The sequence below is a fragment of the Barbus barbus genome (genome assembly GCF_936440315.1).
Source record: "Barbus barbus genome assembly, chromosome: 40".
NCBI classification, from domain to species: Eukaryota; Metazoa; Chordata; class Actinopteri; order Cypriniformes; family Cyprinidae; genus Barbus; species Barbus barbus.
In genome coordinates this window covers 5,299,904-5,322,118 of record NC_136718.1, presented here as the reverse complement: position 1 = coordinate 5,322,118, position 22,215 = coordinate 5,299,904, and the positions used below count along the sequence as shown (strand labels likewise).

Genomic DNA, 22,215 nt, shown 5'->3' with positions numbered 1-22,215 from the left:
CACTATTCCTCTGCAGACAGCAGTCAGACAGACATTAGATCAGGTGTTGACAGCTGGATCGCACAGCTTTCTGCTATACTGACACCAGCCACAGCTCTGATTGCGTAAGATGACAGAAAGAGACAAAGTCTCACCAAGTTCACTGCTAACATAAAAATACACTCGAGTCACTGTACTTCTTCAAACTTGTAGACAATGTTGGGGAAAGTTCTTTTTTAAACTGCATAAAAAAGTAACTAAGTGCATTACTCTTTCTTTTTATGGAAAGTAATGCATTGTTACTTTTGCTTTACTTTTTGTCACCTGGGCTGGCTTGCTTGTTTGTTTTTAATAACAAAAACCCCAAAAGTTGTATTTTTGCAACTGTAAAGGCCCTTTTACACCAAAAGTGAAATGAATAAGCCTCGGGCTGAAGGAAGTGTGTCTGCCTCTGGACTTATGCCCAGTTTCTCTCAACATGGAGAGCTGTCAGTGAACAAATGGGAAAACAAAGTAACTTGTGTTACTTACACTATATTGCCAAAAGTATTGGGACACCCCTTCTAATGAACAGGTTTGACAACTTTAGTAATTTCCATGAGTACAAATGTTAATGTTTAAGCATATAATGATATTCTAGGGAAGCAACAGTTTGAACAGGACCCTTTTCTATTCTAACATGACAGTGTCTCTGTGTATAAGGCAAGGTTCAAAAAGAAATGATTGATTCAGTCAGTGTGGAAGAACTTAACTGGTCCAAGTCCTGATCCCAGCTGAACTCCTCTGGTGTGATTTTACATGCAGACCTTGAGCCAAAAACTCATCACCAAACACCAATGACATGTACATACACTATATGGGCAAAAGTATTGGGACACTCCCTTCTTTAGAACAGAAAAAAGGCACTTCCGAAAGATGGAAACATAATTCATGTATTTAAAGGAGATCAGATCATGTATACAGAGGAGATCAGCTGGGTTTCTGCAGACCAGTCAAGTTCCACACTGACTGAATCATTTCTTTTTTAACCGTGTCTTATACACAGAGACATTGCCATGTTAGAATAGAAAAGGGTTCTGTCCAAACTGTTGCTATAAAATTAGAAGCACACAATTCCCTGGAATATCATTATATGCTTCAACATTAAGATTTGTTCTCATGGAAATTACTAAAGTAGCCAAACCTGTTCATTAGAAGGGAGCGTCCAAATACTTTAGGCAATATAGCGTGTATAGTTTGAAAAATTAGTTTGAAAAATTAACTCGGATATTTTCTTGCAAATTTAAAATTAATGCATCATAAAATTAATGCACAATATCACATAGAATTTAGGATGGATAGTCTGCACATTGGGATGCAGGCCTAGTTTCTGTTTCCCCTTGATTGCCTTAGTTAGTTCACCTGTGTCTAGTTAATTTAGTCATTGGTTCCTCTTCCGTTTGTACAAATTCCCTTCCTTTAATTCTCGGAGTTGCCGGTTATTGTCAAATGTTACCCTGAGTGTGTGTGTGAACCCTTCTTTGTTCTTGTGGATTTAATAAATATCTGTTTGGATTATCTTAGGCATGCACATCTCATCTTGGCACCACGCAGCCGTGTAACAATATCATTACATTAATTGTTTTTTGCCAGCAAAATTAAATAAATACATATTTCATTATATTAGCACTGTTTTTTGCTTTTAGCAAGCAAACAATAAAATCTAATAAAATAATTAATTTCATTACTTGCAATTTTGCAAGCAAAATTTAATAATTACATATTTTATTATATTACTACTATTATTTTTACTATTTGTTTTTGCAAGCAAAATTAAATAAAACAATATAAGACAATGAATATTTCATTATATTAACTGTTTTTAAGCTAAATTAATTAAATACATATTTCATTATATTACTACCGTTCTTTGCAAAATAAAAATAAGATAAAAATAGAATATTATATAATAAATTATATAATAAAATATTCCATTATATTAAATGTTTTGCAAGAAAAATTAATTATACCGTTACAGTTGTTTTGCAAACAAATAAGTAATAAAAAATAAATAATGTAATTATATAACTACATAGAGCTCTTAAAAGCATGATATATTTTTCAATGGTAGTCATTAGTCAACTGTGCTTCTGGTGACTTCAGCCAAGCAGCACTATCACACAACATACACATACAGTATGAAATATGCCTCCTTCCACGTACTCAGATTAGTATTTACAAGATGTAAAAATGAATAAGTGAGGTAACAGAAGAAAGTATAACAGCAGTGTATATACCGTGTTGGCCATCTGAAGTCCGGGGTCCAACGACAGTCCCATGATATCATCATTGTAACTGGATTCCAAACTAATGATGTCGTCAATGACATCGTCCATCTGAGAAAAATCAAAAGCAATAAATATCATCAGCTGTCAGAGCTCATCCGCTCAGATACAGGATAACGCATAGTGAAGTCAATTAACCCTGGAATAAGAGTTCAAATCAATCCATAGCTATGCTGAAAATCACTGGTTAATCTGACGCACATCCTAAAGAGCTGTGTATTTCCTCTCAGTGTGCCAATGCCAGACTCTTTCTAATCTATTAACACTTGTTTTAGCACATCTCTCTCTCTATCTCTCTCACACCGTGAGCTGTGACGCAATCCACGCCAGCTGCTTCGGCGAGACGTTCACAGAGATGCAAACCGTGAGGCTGGAGTCACTTTTATTGATTAGCAGGTAATGAGCTCTGAAATGACATCTTCATAAAGTCTACCTATTAATACATCATTTACTGATACCGCTGGATTTATGGGAAATATGTTTGCTGTGCTCTTGGCGAACCTGTCAGGATCCTGTCGCCTCTGTCTAGTCTTGTTTATGGCATTCATGTTTTGTTCTCGTCTTTGTGTTGAGCACATGCTTTCTGTTTTGTTCATTTGCCATGTGCTCAGTATTACATCTTGGCTCATTTTTAGCCTCCTCATTTCCTCCCCTTTATATTCTTCCTGTGTGTTTTGTCCTGGCTTGGTTTGTCTTCTCAGTCCCGTCGGTCAGTCTTGTTATAGTCCAGCTGGTATAAACCCTACCAAAGGGCCTTTTGGTTTGGCTGTGATCTATTATATGTTTATGCCCAGTTTTGTGTGATAGATTTATGACTTCAGTTCAAATAAAGATTAAAATTGGTGGTTAACCTGATCAAGAAAACAACATTCGGTTGGCCAGACAAGGCCTGCCACTGACATTATGAGTCAAAATGATGAAACTGTCAAACTGTGTTCTGATAAAATACATAAACTAAAGCCAACTGTTGTTTTATTGAGAAACCATACGGTTATTACACCTTTCCTGATGTGTACCCTAAATAGAATGACTCTTATATAGTAACAACATAAAATTATGGATAATTACAAGCAACTAACCTTAAACCAAACCCCTACCCAATAACATTATAGTAATTACATGCTGCTAATAATATTACTCAAAGACACAAAATAAAGTAGAACCCTCTGTATATGTGTTCTGTATACACATGATTCAATATCATGAATTCATATAAATACAATTTTTAAATATCAGATATAAATAAATCTGATAAATAAATAGAAAGCACTGAAGAGCAATATTTTGTCATTACCTCTTTCTCGCAGTTGGAGTTGAGGGTCAGTAAGGCCATGGGACTGTTGGGGGCGCTGTTGCCCGGCCCCGGAGGCATTCCCCTGTGGTCAGGGGCCTGGCTGGGGCACGGCAAGCTCAGGGCCTGCGAGCCGAGCTTTCCTCCCAGCGTGGTGGACAGATACGCCTTCACCTGCTGCCTCTGAGCCTGCTGGATGTGATACTTCGTGGGGTTTTCAAGATGCGTTTGAACCTACAGACAGACAGAGAGTCACAGACAGGAAATAATCACACATCACACATGAGGAGGAAGTACCATGTAACAGTAAAAGTTTTCTTAACTCATCTAAAAACTAGATTTTCTTTATTTTCCTGTAATATAAACGGTTGCTGTTTTTATTTTATTTTACAAATATAGACACACTAAACCACACACCTTTTTAAAATCTAAAATCCACTTATTAATATAAGTACTTTTTCTTGTACTTAAAAAATTATTACCATTTTGTAAAAATAGACCATTTTCTTTAAGTAAAAAATTTCCCGAAATAAACATGGTTTATTATCTCCTTTAGTTATTTTCTCTATTGGTGCTGTTATGTAAATTATTGGTGCTGTTATGTAAATTGTTGGTGCCCCCCCCCCCCCCCCTTGTGAAATAAAATAGACACACTGAACCACACAAATATTATTGATTGATTATTAACTATTCTTATTATTATTTTGTAGATCTAAAAATTAAAGACAAACAACCAGCAAAGGCTAAAATGTTCTAACCTTTGAGTCTTAAAACCATGTAAACACAGTAATTCACTATTTGTAATAAAATATCTAATTTTTAATAATGTATTTTATGATATTACTTAACAACAACAAGTAATACTTTATTTTAAGGTGTCCATGTTACACGTTACATGTACTTACTATTATAATAACAATAAATTATGTATAATTACATGCAAGTAACTCTAAACCCCAACCATACAGTACATGTAGTTAATTAATATTACTCAGTACTTAAATGTATAATTTCTCTGCAACAAGGACACCTTAAAATAAAGTGTAACCCAATAATAACAATAATGATAAAACACTAAAGACAATAACCTGAATCATTTTATCCCACATGTAACTTCCATGAATTCTGTAATCACTGTTCCTTCATCAAATCAGTAATTTTCCAAAATAGCCATACTATTCCTAGCTCAGTTATTCATCTCTTAAGAGTCCTCAAGTTCCTCCTCCACATGAGCCATGCAAACACAATGACCTTTACACTCAGAGGTCACGACTCAAACCACACTTGACACACTTTACAAGTGTGCAGGAAAACCAGGACAAGCCCTAGAGTACAGACTGCAGTTTTAGTATTATACAATTTATACTATTAGAAATGATGTTTGATCACTTTACTGTTGTGAATGAATCCTCAACTATTTGATCAACTGAAGTGAGTATTTATTAAATTGACCAATAAAGAATGCAGCTGGTTGTGTCTAAAAAGAGTGAATAGCTGATTAGTTTTCCCTGTTGGACAATTAACACAAGACACAACAAACACTACTGAACTTGTGCTGTTTTATGCCTTTATGGAGCAACTGTGACGTCAATGTCAGGTTGAAACAATGGAGTCTTTCTGTGGCTCATAGTGAATCCTGCCGCAAACGTCCTGTGAACAGAAGAGAGGCTCTGCCTGCCTCATTCAGATCTGAGCGCTGCAAACGTGAGAAAGACTGTCGAAACACACGCGTGATCTTTCACAGCTGAACCGTCATTTACATTTCCAGCTGTTCTCTGAGGAACGATAAAGTATGCATGACTAAACCGAATGTGAAGCTCATAACAACACTGCTCTGAAAACAGCATCCAGTGTCTGCGCTAATATGAAGGAATTTCTGTTCGGACTTTTCACAGGTGTTTTACCTGCATTTGAAATACTTTTAATTGTGTGTTGTATTGTTTTGTGTTTATGGGTGAAAAATAAACTTAACATAAAATGTCCTGGCAGAAAATGACTTTTTAATATATATATATATATTTTTTTTATATAGATTTTGTTCTTTCAGTGTGGGCACCACCGACTATCGCTGTACCAAACACACACACGCAAAGACATTTTTCAAAATATCTTCTTTTATGTTCCACAGACGAAAGAAAGTCATCCAGTTTGGATCGACATGAGGGTGAGTAGATGATGACAGAATTAACATTTTTCAGTGAACTTTCCCTTTAAACACTTTAGAATAGGAGCCAGTTCTCACTATTAACTAGTTACTTATTAGCATACATATTATTACCGTATTGGCTGTTTATTAGTGCTTATAAATCACATATTAATCCTGTCCAATACCTAAACTTAACAACTACCTTACTAACTATTAATAAGCAGCAAATTAGGAGTTTACTGAGGAAAAATGTACAATATGGTCATGAAGAATAAGGCATTATGTGTTTTATAAGTACTAATAAACAGCCAATATGCTAGTAATATGCATGCTAGTTATTAGAGCTTTTGTCCTTAAAGTGTTATCACAATTCAAATATAGTAATTCGTGACCCTGGAGCACAAAAGCAGTCTTAAGTCGCTGGGGTATATTTGTAGAAATAGCCAAAAATACATTGTATGGGTCAAAATTATCCATTTTTATTTTATGTCAAAAATCATTAGGATATTAAGTAAAGATCATGTTCCATGAAGATATTTTGTAAATTTCCTATCGTAAATATATCAATACTTCATTTTTGATTAGTAATATGCATTGCTAAGAGCTTCATTTGGACAACTTTAAAGGTGATTTTCTCAGTATTTAGATTATTTTGCACCCTCAGATTCCAGATTTTCAAATAGTTGTATCTCAGCCAAATATTGTCCTATCATAACAAACCACACATCAATGCAAAGCTTATTTATTCATGATGTATAAATCTCAATTTAAAAAAATTTACCCTTATGACTGGTTTTGCGGTCCAGGGTCACATTTATCAAGCAACATGAAACTGTGAATTATTCAAATGTAATTTATTATAAAATGTAATACATTACATTTTATAATATATTCACATAGAAAACAGTTATTGTAAATTGTAATAATATTTCATAATATTACTTTTTTTTCAAATAAATGTAGCATTGGTGCACATAAGAGACTTCTTAGGGCAGACCTTCCATCTTTTCTCTTGAAATAAGAGGGGTTTATTCTCAGCATGGTCTGAAGGGATGGACTGGAGTCAGAGGTTGAGGAAGTCAAAGCTTCAACCATAAAGCTATAACAATTCTACCCCAAGGCAAGAATTAAGCAGAGCACATTCAAAGCATGTGCTGTGCTATATATTTATATAGTATGTGCTGTGCATACTTCTGATAACTACTTCTGTCATCCATAAACAATCATGAGACTTTATGAATGACTTGTTGAAATGGCCATTTACAGCTTTGGTTGAGCCAATGCAACTCAACACATCAACACATATTCAACACATATTCAATGTACAGAAAATAGCAGCTCAGATATTCTGTAAACTTCTGCTAAATTATTGTTTGGTTAAATTAAGTATGAAGCTGAGTAAATTATGTGTTTCCTGTTTGCATGAACTATACTCAAGTCAATCGCATTGGATTATGTGCCTACTGAAGTCCCAAATCTAAAGTTCAGTAACAAACCGTTTCCTGGGGCTGAAAGTTTCTCAAGCATGTTTTTGGTAAAGGACACGCTCAAGCAATTGAGAGGGCAAATGGCAAATAACAAAGCTTGGCCTTCTTCGCCTCATCTTTGCTTGTCTTGTGTGCTGGTCTTTGCCGCTGGCTATACTGTCACAAGAACATCCTCCTCAATGCTGAGACTGCAAGAATGAGACACATTGTCTGGGGTTTAGAAGATGCACTCGTGCAGCACTGAACTATCATCTCGCATGCGTATAAAAATGTTTTTGCTCAACATGGACAAGACTCTCAATGATTCCCTCGGGTGCTCTAGGGGTTCTTACTAGTGCTCGACGGATATGGGTGCCGATAGATGATACAACTCAAAATCACACTTTATATACTAACAGTCAAAAGTCTGGAATAATTCAGTTCTTTAAATTCTTTAAAGTCTCTTATGCTCAGGGAAAATTTCGAAAAATAAAAATTTCCATTTTAAATAAATGCTGTTCTTCTGAACTTTCTATTTATCGGAGTTATGAAAAAAAAAAAAAAAAAAAAATCACAGTTTCCACAAAAATATTAAGTACTAAAACTTAATATTATTGATAATAAGAACATAACTGAGCATCAATAATCATTTTAATATTAAATTGTAAATAATAAAAAATTATGCAGGAATGTACTAATAAATTGTAGTTAAAAATTATAATTGAGAACCAAATTAGCACATTATAATTATTTCTGAAGGATCGTGTGGAATAAATAAATAAATACAGCTAACAAGCAAGCAAACCTTGGTGTGCATTAAAGATTTGTTTCAAAAACATTGTTAAATATCTTCAAGATTAAAGGTCATTGCTCACAGAGTCTGAAATTGTTGTATGAAATTTTCGCATGTTGAAAAATAAATACGACCTCACGTTATGTCAAACACGTTTACACACTGCCTCTGATACTTTCGTCCGTCATACAAAAATTCAGATCAGGTTCGATTTTCGGACTCTGTGTGCAATGACCTTTACTATGGAAAAGAAAAATTAACATATCTATGGATAAAAACACAGATTCAGTTTTCTGAAATGTTTTAAATGAGTTTCAAAAACAGTTCGATTTCTCTGTGGTTTTGGATAGTCTGACTCTGTGCCATCTGCAAAAACAAGGAGCACATGGACACACTCCTGAAATCAAAAATTACACTAAAGCTGTTCAAAAGGTAAACTTTTGTATCTTTTAGGTACTGATACACACATTTTAGGTACTATTATGTACCTTTAAGATACCAATATGGACACAAAGTAACATTTTTAGCAGAATGTCCAGGCTGCTCTTATCCATACACTACAAATAAATGGAGACTGAAGCTGTTGGGCTCCAAAAATAGCAATAATTACCACTAAAGTACCATAAAAATTTCCACACTGACTTGTGTGCTAGGTTTTCTAAAAAGAAACAAAAGTGTTGTGTGAAGAGATAACAAAATAGTCACTATTCGCTGAAAATCTTAACTCTTTGCCACAGCTTTACACTTTTCCTCAAGAGTAACTACAAAACACTACTGATGATGATGATGTTATTAGAAGCAGATTTGGATTACGATACAATGGCAACGGTTTCACATTCTAGTACAAACTATATGGTTAAGACCGCCTTTTCACTGAAACAGTATTAGGCAGTGCCAAAAGTCAAATCCATAAGCGGTGTCGCTAAACATATTTCTTGTGTTTTGTGTTTTTTCTTTGAAATATTGTGAATAGGCAATGGTGAAATTGATCCCTCGGCTATGATCCTACATCCCACATGTCCATCTTATTTTCCCTCTTCCCAGCGTTAAATATGCGCTGGAATGAAACGAGTGCTCCTAATTACAGGCATTCTTTGCTGAATTAGCGTTCAGTGTGTGCTAAGACTGTTCTTGCCTTTGTCTCGCTCCCAGACCTGATCCTGTACTTATTTCTGAAAAGATCAAAGGTCACTTGGCTAATTAGGGGCCAATCAGTCTTTAGACAAACTCATCTGAGCTTAATGTTTTCACTTTTCAAGTCCAGCGGCTCTGCCTGGTACACCTAAGCTAATTTCGCATCGCTTTGGGAAGGGGGCGACTAAGCTAGTCAGAGACAGCCAGTCTCAAAGCTTTATTTTTTATGCTTTCTTTTGATCGTTTGCTCTTGTATAACAGGAACCTGTAAAACTTCAAATCTGTCATTTATAGATTTCAGTGGGAAGCCATTTAAAAGCTTGAAATGTATCAAATGTATCCTCAATTCTCTATTTTTCTAATATTTTTATTATACATTTCTAAAGATTCTACTCACTCTTTTTATACTTTTCTAAATACTTTTACTATACTTCCAAGTTTCTTCTCGTTTTTTTCTACACGTTCCTTAAAAATTTTACTATACAGTATTTCTAAGTTTGTACTCATTTTTTCTACACTTTTCTAAATATTTTTACTATATTTCTAAGTTTCTACTCTTTTTTTTCTACACTTTTCTAAATACTTTTACTATATTTCTAAGTTTCTACTCTTTTTTTTACACTTTTCTAAATATCTTTACTATATTTCTAAGTTTCTACTCTTTTTTTTACACTTTTCTAAATATCTTTACTATATTTCTAAGTTTCTACTCTTTTTTTTACACTTTTCTAAATATCTTTACTATATTTCTAAGTTTCTACTCTTTTTTTACACTTTTCTAAATATCTTTACTATATTTCTAAGTTTCTACTCTTTTTTTTACACTTTTCTAAATATCTTTACTATATTTCTAAGTTTCTACTTTTTTTCTACACTTTTCTAAATACTTTTACTATATTTCTAAGTTTCTACTCTTTTTTTTACACTTTTCTAAATATCTTTACTATATTTCTAAGTTTCTACTCTTTTTTTTACACTTTTCTAAATACTTTTACTATATTTCTAAGTTTCTACTCTTTTTTTTTTACACTTTTCTAAATATCTTTACTATATTTCTAAGTTTCTACTCTTTTTTTTTTACACTTTTCTAAATACTTTTACTATATTTCTAAGTTTCTACTCTTTTTTTACACTTTTCTAAATACTTTTACTATATTTCTAAGTTTCTACTCTTTTTTTTACACTTTTCTAAATATCTTTACTATATTTCTAAGTTTCTACTCTTTTTTTTTTACACTTTTCTAAATACTTTTACTATATTTCTAAGTTTCTACTCTTTTTTTTACACTTTTCTAAATATCTTTACTATATTTCTAAGTTTGTACTCTTTTTTTTACCCTTTTCTAAATATCTTTACTATATTTCTAAGTTTGTACTCTTTTTTCTACACTTTTCTAAATACTTTTACTATATTTCTAAGTTTCTACTCTTTTTTTTACACTTTTCTAAATATCTTTACTATATTTCTAAGTTTCTACTCTTTTTTCTACACTTTTCTAAATATCTTTACTATATTTCTAAGTTTCTACTCTTTTTTCTACACTTTTCTAAATATCTTTACTATATTTCTAAGTTTCTACTCTTTTTTTTACACTTTTCTAAATATCTTTACTATATTTCTAAGTTTCTACTCTTTTTTCTACACTTTTCTAAATACTTTTACTATATTTCTAAGTTTCTACTCTTTTTTTCTACACTTTTCTAAATACTTTTACTATATTTCTAAGTTTCTACTCTTTTTTTCTACACTTTTCTAAATACTTTTACTATATTTCTAAGTTTCTACTCTTTTTTCTACACTTTTCTAAATACTTTTACTATATTTCTAAGTTTCTACTCTTTTTTTCTACACTTTTCTAAATACTTTTACTATATTTCTAAGTTTCTACTCTTTTTTTCTACACTTTTCTAAATACTTTGACTATATTTCTGTTTCTACTCTTTTTTTCTACACTTTTCTAAATACTTTTACTATATTTCTAAGTTTCTACTCTTTTTTCTACACTTTTATAAATACTTCCACTATATTTCTAGGTTTCTACTAATTTTTCTACACTTTTCTAAATATTTGTTTTAATATATTTTAAGTTTCTGTTTACTATTTCTTGTTCTCATTATCTGAGCCTTTATATTTATTTTTTTTATCTATATTTAAGTATTTGACGTCCATCTTTTATTGAATGTCTGTGCATCTATCGTGACTTGCTTCCAATATATTTTTCTGTTGTTGAATTAAAATAAAATGTAATATGGATAAAATATAAACTACAGTTTTCAGGATTAGGTCCAAAAATCCAAACTAAACTGCCAAAGGAATTCAATCCCTTTAATCTCTTAAACTGTCTCCTCTACTCATTTATGAATGAACAGAAATCAAAAGGGAACCATTTTTCAGAAACTTTTGGCTACAAAGTTACAAACTATGATATTATGCCGTCACATACTTTAATAGGTACAGTGAATAACTCAAATAAGCATTATTTCTTTCTGGTCTGTATTGTATATAACCAAACCACTGTGGTAAGACATTGTTTGTGGTAAGATGAAAGCATGTGTTCGATTTGAGGCAGTGTGTTTTAATCGTTGACAGCCGTTCGATGGGTTGAATGACCAGCACATCTTCAGCTTAGCATAAGTAACGACTGACTGAACATAAATACTACGTTAAGGTTACGGAGTACATGCCATGCCCTTTTTATCCTTTGATATAACCCACAAAAAATCAGAAAATCATGCAAGCCATATATTCAAAACATTTCACATTTTATTAAACATTTATATTCTATGTTGTTGCTCGGTTAATGTACACTAGAATCTAGAAATTACTGCTTACAAAAAATCTTGAATTACGTTAGACCTACAGCATAAAATATCAAAAGTACCATGCAATTTTCTTTCATTTTAATTAATGATATAGTATTTGGATCGGAAAGATACAGTAGCATGCTGGGTGGTCTTAATTTGCTTCTACTGACAGGGGAGCGTCACACATAAATATAGTATATTTCACATGTCGAACAAAAACTGTTGTGTGAGAATGAAAATATGGGATCATTAATTGCTTCATAAATATCCCTAAGGTGTTTCAACACAATACGAACAAAATAGAAACAGCAAAGAACAAGTTAATTAACATCACACCTGAGTCTAGAGCCATGTTTCTCTATGAGAAAATGTATGACTTTAATTTCTACTTGTAAAAAAAGTGTTTTATTTTAAATTAGTTTATAAAGTTCAGCCAGAAAATTAGAGTTAAATTTCTAATTAGGTTCATTTATAAAACCCACCTAAGAAAAGATGTAATAGTTAAAAAGGCACCGTGGCAATATATATTAAATAAACTGATAATATTAGAAATTAATCTAAAATTAGGCTTCATTTATAAAACGCCTAAGAAAAACTTAATTGTTAAAATAAAGCTTTAAAGTGGCAAAATATATAACAATTAAACTGATGATATTGGAACGAATCTAAAATTAGGATTAATTTATAAAACACACCTAAGAAAAAAACATAGTTAAAAAGAAGAATATACAATAATTAAATGGAAAATATTACAGCAAACAAAAAAAAAAATCATAAAAGAAACAATAACAATGATTGAATAGGACTGTAAGAAAGAGTAATATTGTCCATGAACTTGGTGTCTGGACTGAAAAATTAACCAGAGCACGTTAGTTAGCTGAGACCTTAACAAAAAGACTAACAGATACTAAAAATATGAGTCTTAGTCATGCAATATCACTATTATCGATGCATATTTGAACAATCAACACAGCTGAATATTCTAGCACCAGAATAAAACAACAATCAACGCACATGACTGTTTCCCATGCCTATCCTATAGAGCTGATAGCAAGACACTTACTTTTCCCCAATAAATGACCAAATTTAACATAACGGCTCTTACCGAGTGACATCAGCCGCCCGAGTCCTTTGGGATGCAGCAGATTTAGTTGTAATTATCGCAGTCTGTGCACAATAGTACAGAAATCAGTAACAGTCTATAGTTCCGCAGACTACCAAGGAATCAAAGCTATGAAAAGATTTTGAATGTAGCTGAGCAAATAGGATTAAAGATGGCTAATTCCAAGAGGCTGGAGCACAGCATGCATTAAAGAGGAATTCTCTGGGGAAAGATAATCCCCATATGCGTTTTAACACACTTCACTGTCCCCTGCCCACCCCGCTCCCTCCCTCCCTCACGGACAGTATCATAATCAGACACGCTTGAGCTGATAAAGACTCAAGTTCAAGTTGAATTCAGCAGTCAGCGCCGAAGAACAAATGCATTATATTCTAATGCCAGCATAGCCAAAGCATGGAAAGTTGTGGAGAATGTCAGCGTAGAAGACATGGTCAACTGAGGCTTTGCTGTGAAATCTTCTTCAGTTCTGTGATTTCTCACACTGTTACAAACCAATGTGTGTCAGAATTCATAACACAATGCAAGTATGTGTTGTAGGGCTGTCGCGATTTTAGTCGACTAGTCGATTTTTAAAAATCGTCGACTTCATTTTGCTCGCGTCGACTAACCGGCAAAATACCGGAAGTGGCGCATTTCACAGACGAGAATCCATAGAAACAACTATTTTCCAAGACTGCATGATATATTAAACCCATTTAAAAATCATAATTAAGCATAATTGTGAATTCACAACCGCTATGATTTAATTAAATAATTATATGCGATGCAGTTCACACAGTATATGGTCTTTAATTATTTCCATGCGTGTAGTTAAGCTCGTGCGTCTCACAGCGGCTCCGTTCACAGTAGCTCCACAGAAACTATTAGTTATCATTTACATGTGGAGCGTCGCAAACTCATCTCTGCATGTTGTTGTGAGTTTGTGTTTATTATAACGTTCATCTGGGAACACAACGTGCGCCATTTCATCAGATTTGTAAGGTAAAGCATTTATAAATCTACACAAACACAGGAGAATACATCGCGATTTCAAAATAAAAGCTCAAACCCTCACTCTGAGTTTACACGGATAGATGTCCACATATTCATGTAATTACAGCGGCTATAGCATTTCTGTCCTAAAGAAATGGCCAAATATTAAAGATTAAGTGTACGTTTGAATTAAACGGTGCTTAATTCAATATTAAAACAATAATGTGTAAAAATAATCGTCAGGTTGTCGGCGCCCCTGCAGGCTTTTGTTGTAATGCGTAATCTACATTAGCTCTATTGTTTAGAATGTATTTGAACAGTTTTGTTCAATAAAACAAAACTAAACTTTGGACTTAAGTTTTGTCTTTTTCTGTTTTATCTGCCTTTTTCTGTGTTTCCTTATTTGGTTTTGTTCCTGTCCAGTTTAGGATTCATTTGCTCATTAGTCTTGATTAGTTAACTCCCATCACCTGTCCATCCCTCGTCAGCTGCACTATTTAATGTCATCCTTTCTGTTCAGTTTTTGTCTGTGATTGTAGATGTTACACCTTTCTAAGTCTTCGAGAGTAAAGCCTATTGTTTTTATATTCCTGCCTGCCTTGTCTTGTCTTGTCTACCGACCTGGATTACTACATAACAATAATACATCCAAAATCTTATGTAAACATGTACTTCACTTTACTGCAACACTGCAATCCAACAGATTCGTTTGTTCCTTTAATTCAGCTAAGAAGCCACTTCTATTAGTCTTCTATTGGTCACACGTCTTCAATGATACAAATTCACAAAGCAAGGTCGCCAAACGTGAACTTTGGAATATTCGCATGCTTTTCTTGTCTTCTGCATTCGCATCATGTGAAAGAATGGAGGCCAATGGAACTAATAAGTGTGGTATGAGCAGACCTTTAAACAGGACGACGCACCATCCAACCATTCGCCAGTTTCTATTGCGAATTTGCCATAATTTCACACTTTTAGTACCATTATATTTGTCCATTCATTCAATTGAAACAGTAGTATTATTTTACGATTTGTTTTTAGCAGTAACCATCCAATTATTATTTTGTGATGCTGAATAAGATTCCGTTAAATTTTATTTCGATTTATAAGATCTTGATTTTATTCACATTTAATTTAATGTGTCCAATTTTGTGATGGTGGATAAGATTAAGATTCAGTCAAGATCTTGATTCACTTTTAATTTGATTACTAATTTGAATAATTACAATTGTACTATGCTTGTCATGCTGTATGTTTTTGATTCACAAAAAAAAAAAAATCACATATTTCAGTTATAAAGCTGTGCAATTCTGCTTGAATATGAAATAAATAATTTTCTGTAATGGTGCACAATATGGCAACTACAACATAAAGCCAAAATGCAGTAAATTGGAAAAGAGCTGTCATTAAATCCCAAGAGGACGTTTTTGGCCTGCGTTACCTTCAGCACTTCCATGGGCACCTGGGTGGCACTGGGCAGGCTGGCGGGTGCGCTGACGTTGATGGCGGGGCTCTGGGTGACGGAGGGCTGTGCGTACGCTGAGCTCTGCCGTCTCTGCTGCTCTCTCCGCTCCTGCTCTTGGAGCTGCTCGCGCATCAGCTGCTGGCGGAGCAGGATACGAGAGGTCACGGCCGACGAGCCCAGCGGGGGCTTAGAGGAGCCATGCTGCTGCTCAGATGGATTACTGCAGTCAGACAGACCCACAGACACAGACACAGAAGAGAGAGTTTACTCAGGGAGGAAAGTGGGGCTCTGTAGAGGGACAGTGTTTGGTACACTAGGTGCTGGATAATTGAATTATTTTGAGATCCTGGTAGTGGTTCATTAGGAAGCATAATGAGTTTGACCACAGGGATAGAGTTGGATTGGAAACATGGAAGCAACTGGGACAAACTGACAGCAATGCTAAGCCAAGACAAGCATCAGTACTATACGGTAAGGAACTTGAACAAACCCCAAAGTATTAAACTTCAGTGAATAGCTTATCCCACAAATGCTGGTTCTACGGACATGAGTGATATGAAAATTGTGCGGCACAAAAGCCGCAAATTAAAAATTTGACCTATTAAAAAGATTAAAATTACACAATCTTGGCAACCACACAGCGACACAATAAAAATAGGACACACACAATCACATAGCAATGCTCTACCCTTGTGAAAAAACACTTTAGCATACTTTTAAAAAAGAGTACTTATGAAAATAACACATAAGTGCAACTGCATGTAATGTTTTCGGACACTTAATTGCATGTTAATTGCAATTATATGAAAATGTATTCTAGTGTGTGAATTCATATGAAATGCAATTAGCTGAACTTAAGTATATTCATATGAAATTTCGTAATTACATTTATTGTATTTTTAATGTACTGCTGAATGCACTGACAAGCAATCATCAAACTAAAATATACTTTAATGTCATGTATTTTAAATATATTTTTATTGCACATTTGTAATGAAGTCGCAATTTAGCACACACCTTTATATATAATACAAGTACTTTTAATGTAATTAATTATGCCCTGTAATGCACCTTATAATGTATTGCACAGCCTCATGAATAATTGTAACCAATACTTTATAACACTTATCAATTCATTGTTACACTGTGCATTTTAAATTTGGTTGCAATTATTTATGACAAGATATAATGTATTTCAAAGCACATTATGAATAGTTATAATGCATTATACCCTTTAATAAAAAATTTGCAAGTACAATATTTTCAAAAATGTACTTCTAAGACTTGAAGTTCACTACAAGTGCACACATTTAATAAAATTAAGCACACTTATTTTAGTAAGGTTAGTAATCATCCATGGCATCATACAGAATCATATTTTTCAGAGGCAAACATGATGTTTTGTTCAGAAAATGATAAACATTTTATTTCCTTCTATCCATGGTAGAGAGTACAAGAATTAGAGGAGAAAAGAGGAGGAAATGGAATTGGGAAATGACTCAAAGTGGCTTCAAATTTGTACCACAGTTTTTTTTCAGACGTTTTGCCTGTCCTTGTTAATGTGCGGTGTGTAGCTGATGTGTGTGGAGTAATCACAGAACCGGGCCGGACCTTCCTGATGCTGATTCAATGTGACGAATCGTAACAACGATTCAAGCAAATCTCAGCCTTATATGACGCTCTTTTTTCCTAGAAAATCTATATCTGAAGGTGAAAACCCAAATAATGAAACAAAACCTTCCTCCACATCAGCTGATGTTTTGTGGCTGTTTATGTTTTCTTTCTCCCACAGTTTTCCTCCCACTCTTTCGCCATCCGTTTCTTCTACAGCACCACAAACATCCCAGTTCCAGCTGACAAACGCAGAGGAACTTACACAACGCTCCCTCATGCACTTTCAGTTCTCTTCATCATTCAATAGAGGAACTGCTTGCTCTTTTTCGAGCAGAAACCCAGACGATGTGCCGCGCAGAAGCTGTCGAGATGAGGCCCTCTCTAGCCGCTGATCCTTTTGATGCACCCGCCGCCGAGCAGCCAGCCAATCCAGCTGTGCAGTAATCGCTCTAATTAGCCTGTCTGGCCCTGTCAAACGCTAGACTACAGCACTTGCTTAGCATTGTGGTTTAAACACGTGTAATCTCATTGACTACCACTTTACATTTCTGTTTCTGACAGACATATTAAGAGGCCATTGTTCATCAGAGCACCTCAAGTAGCCTCAAGTAGCACCAACAATTTTAATTTAATCCAAATATAGATTATATAGATTATATCTAAAATACAATAAGCTTTAGTTTAACCTGATGTACTAAAATAACCAAACCCTTAAATAAACCCTTTAGATTTTAAAGTAGATTTAGTTGACTAAAATTGCATGATATTTAGTCGACTAAAACTAAAACAATTCAGATGACTAAAATATGACTAAAACTAAATGGCATTTTCGTCAAAAGACTATAAGTAAAACAAAATCTAAATATTCTGTCAAAATGAACACTGGTTTGTGCAAAAAAATCAAATTGTGATTTAAAATACACCCACAAAAAAAAAAAAAAAGCCTGGTTTGCTGTACTTCTATGTAGGGATGCAAAATCTGGAAACATGTTGTGATTAATAATTAGTATTATGGCAAGATGGCTGAAGCATGTTGGGTTCCTAAATGCATGCTAAAGCATCCCAAACTCAAAATGCAAACACTGGTGGATAATGATGTGCGCACATGTAAATGAACACAGTGCCGCATTCATTTTACGTTTACATTTCATTTTTGTTCACTGAATGATCAACATCAACTTAAATGTAGCTCAATGTTCTGTCCCTCTTTCATTTCAAATAAATCAAATCTTCATACAATCAAACTTACGAAACAGTTGCAAAAATTGGGAAAGAAAAATAAGAAGAACGGAGAGAAAGAAGAAATGCAGGAAGACTGATTCTGGGTCAGCGGTGTGTAACACGCGTGTTTTTGATGCATCATAGTTCCTGAGTTTAAAAACTGATCATGGCTCGTCTGGCACAACTGAATCATGACTACTGAATCAAAGCAGTCAATGAGTGACTCACACAGGACTAAAACCACCTTTTAACACCCTTCACTGATGGAGATTTGATATTCAGTAAGTGTATCTGTTTCTTTGATTATAATAAAAGTGCCTGTTTGCTTTGCTAAAGCCAAATTCATGAAACCATTGGCCAATGAATTATCATGTTACTAAAGTTTAAAATTATGAAATCTATTTATGCAATCTCTTCAACAAATGCTTTGCATTGTGGCCTATCTCTTACAGTAAGTGTGACAAATAACATGGACATGATTTGTCACCAAATTTAGATGTTTGTGCACATAAACTTATATTAATATTAACACATATTAATGCCTTATTCTGCATGATCGTATTTTAGATCCCCTAATCCACCCTATACCTAAACTTAAAAACTACCTTACTAACTATTAATAAGCAATAGTAGGAGTTTATTGAGGCAAAAGTCATAGTTAATTAATAGAACTTAAAAGAAAGTGTATTCATGAATAATTTTGAATTCATGTGATTTAGAGATATTTCACAGCTCTGATGAACACCACATACTGACTTTTATATTCACTAACAAAAATGTGCCTCCAAAACAGGTGATAGAAATAATATGAGGCGGAAGTTAAAACGGCGAATTTAAGAGTTTACAAGAAAATGCAAAGTTTGTCAGGAAAACACAAAACCTTTGCAAGACAGCGCAAGATTTAGTGAGTAAACTCAAAGTTTCTAAGGGAAGGAAAAACTTTTCCACAGAGCACAAAGTGTTGCTAGGAAAAACAAAGAGTCTAGGGATTCTAGAATGTAGTTTTGTGAGCAACTAAGGAATAAAAAAAATGGTAAAAATTTACGGTAGAATGCAACATTTTTTCTGGGAAACACAAAATGTTTGTGAAAGAGCGCAAATGTTTTACGAGTGAATGCGAAAAGTTTCTGGGGAAATAGAAAGGTTTTGCGAATAAAAGGAAAGTTGGTTGGGTGAACATCGTAAAAATGTTGAATTCCTCATGAAACTTTGCAGTTGCTCACAAAACGTTTTCCTAGACTCTTTCATTTTCCTTGCAACACATTTGTGTTCTCTTGCAAGTTGTTTGTTCCCCCCCAAAACATTGCGTTTTTTGCACTGTCTTACAAATAGTTTGTGTTATTCTGACAAACTTTGCATTTGCTCGTAAAATGCTTAAATTTCCTCAGAAGAACACAGACCATTTGCGAAACAATGCAAAATTTTACGAGTAAATGCAACATTTTTGGGGGGAACAAAAAACTTGCAGGAGAACACAAATGTGTTGCAAGAAAAATGAAAGATTCAATGAAAAGTTTTGTGAGTAACTACAAAGTTTCATGAGGAGATTTTTACGGTACAATGCAAAACAAAAAAACACATTTATGAAAGAGTTTTATGAGTGAATGCCAAACATTTAATGGGGGAAGTTTTGCAAGTGAAAGCAAAGTTGGTTGAGCGAGATAATTTTGTGAGCAACTGCAAAAAAGATGGGGTGGGGGGGGGAGTGGGGTCGGAAAAGGTCCATGAGCCAGGACTCAAACTCAGGATGCCTGAAGCGCAACAGCGCTATATGTTGGCACGCTGGCCATGAGGCTATCTGCACTGACAATTCAAGAGTTTTACAAGCAAATGCAAAGTTTGTCAGGGGCAACGCAAATGTTTTGCGAGTAAATGCAAACTTTGTTGGGTGAACTAAACTTTTGCTAGACAACTAAATTTTGCGAGCAACTGCTAAATTGTTAGGGAGCACACTAAGGGGCCATTTACACGACAACGTTTTCAGCCAAAAACGGGAAACTTTTTATGCGTTTTGCCTGTTCGTTTACACAACAACAGCATTTTGGGGACTAAAAATGCATAAATTTGAAAACAGGTTTCAAAGTGGAAGTTTTTGAAAACGCCGCCGTTATCGTTTCTGGGTAAACACCCAAAACGGGACTCTTTGAAAACGGTGACGTGATGCGCGTGCGTAGTACGTGTTAGGTATGTAGACATGCGCAGTACGTGTCGATTTAAAAGGCGAGCGCGAACAAACACACACAACATTGGCGGAGAATATGGTACTTGTTGCAGCTCAAGAGTTTGCTAACGCTTCTTCAGCAAAGTGTGGATTTGCTTCACCGATATTACAACCAACAGCGGCGACGCATCATATGATTGTCACTTCCCTACAGGTACTGTTTACTAACAAGGTGACAGCGCCAACCACTGGCCTGGCATACGTAATACAGCGTTTTTAGCCGTTTTGCAGATATGTGTAAACGCAAATCATTTTGAAAACGTTGTAGTGTATACATGAAACTTTTTAAAAATGCAAGTGAAAAACTCTTCCGTTTTTGACTACATCGTTGTCGTGTAAACGTAGCCTAAAATTTTGTTAGTAAATACAGTTTCATTAGGGTATTCAACAATTTTAAGAGTGAATGCAAAGTTTGTGAGGGAAACACCAAACGTTTGAGAGAGACTGCAAACTTTTGTGAGTAAACGCAAAGTTTCTCAGGGAATGCAAACCTTTTGCAAGAGAACAAGATTTTGTGAGCAAATGCAATGTTTCTGGGGGAATTCACGAGTTTTACAAGCGAATGCTAAATTTTTCAAGGGAACACAAAACATTTGTGAGAGAGAGCAAAAGTTTTGCGAGCCAAAAATATAATTTTTTCTTCCATCTCATAATTTATTAAACCCTTACGGGGCACCATATCATGATATAAAATTACTTACACCATTATTTACAATTTCAGTTATACGGGCTTTAGTTTTTAACATGCATATAATATTAAGCATATGTTTTCAATATTTATATACAAGAAAAACTACATTAAGTCCATGTCTCTTTACCTTAAGAGCTTATAAACTAAACGCCAGCACTACGTCTACACAACAGCCCTTATCATGACAAGCAAATCTCTGCCGCTCAACTGGCCACATTTTATGCTATCATTATAAAAAGAATGTGTGTGTGTGTGTGTGTGTGTGTGTGTGTGTGTGTGTGTGTGTGTTTGCAATGAGCACATTATGTTTGCAATGCTCGGGGTACTTTTCCATTTTGGTGTGTGTGTGGCATGAGTAGATGTGTGTATGTGTGTGTCAGGAAAAACAATGGGTACACAGTCCTTTGTGGCCACACCCCCAGCCCCGGACACTGCAGTAGCCAATCAGAGAGCTGCGTTAGAAGGAGGCTGACCTCCTCCACTCACCTCAGAGCACTGCCATGTACTGTTAGAGCACTATTTGAGACCAGTCCCATGATAACATATGAAAACAATTCGTGTCAAAAAGGAGATTTACGTAGAGCAGCAACAACATCGCATTCAGGGAAAATCAAGAAATCATACTCTGCTAAATACTCAAATGACAAAATCTATTTTTATATTAAATCACCATCAAGGGAACCTCATATTGATTATCATACTGATAACACATCTCTTCCATCTTTATTTGACCCTCCAACTCTAGCACTCTATGTTCTAATTCTACTTTTTTTAAAAATACTTGCACTCTATTCATTTACTAACTGATTGTTTTCTTTAAAAAAAAACTAACACTAGCTTCTCTATTCTTTTTGTATTATATCTATTTGTTTTCTTTTTATTTATTATACAATTAACAAAATGCAAAAAAAGGCCTCTAACACTAGCTTGCTCTATTCATTTTCTATTCCATCTGTTTTCATTTTATTAT

General features: G+C 34.3%; 1 protein-coding gene across 2 annotated transcripts in view; it reads right to left on the bottom strand.

The window, feature by feature from the left end:
* The window catches only part of LOC306859731 (microphthalmia-associated transcription factor-like), a 42,556-nt gene that overhangs the window by 7,310 nt on the left and 13,031 nt on the right, over positions 1–22,215 (bottom strand). For both annotated transcript variants that reach the window (XM_079400953.1, XM_079400954.1), the window contains exons 2-4: positions 15,475–15,718; positions 3,598–3,828; positions 2,256–2,354 (exon numbers count right to left, since the gene is read on the bottom strand). In XM_079400953.1, the coding sequence (XP_079257079.1) occupies positions 2,256–2,354; positions 3,598–3,828; positions 15,475–15,718 (574 nt within the window). The remainder of the gene's footprint in view (positions 1–2,255; positions 2,355–3,597; positions 3,829–15,474; positions 15,719–22,215) is intronic.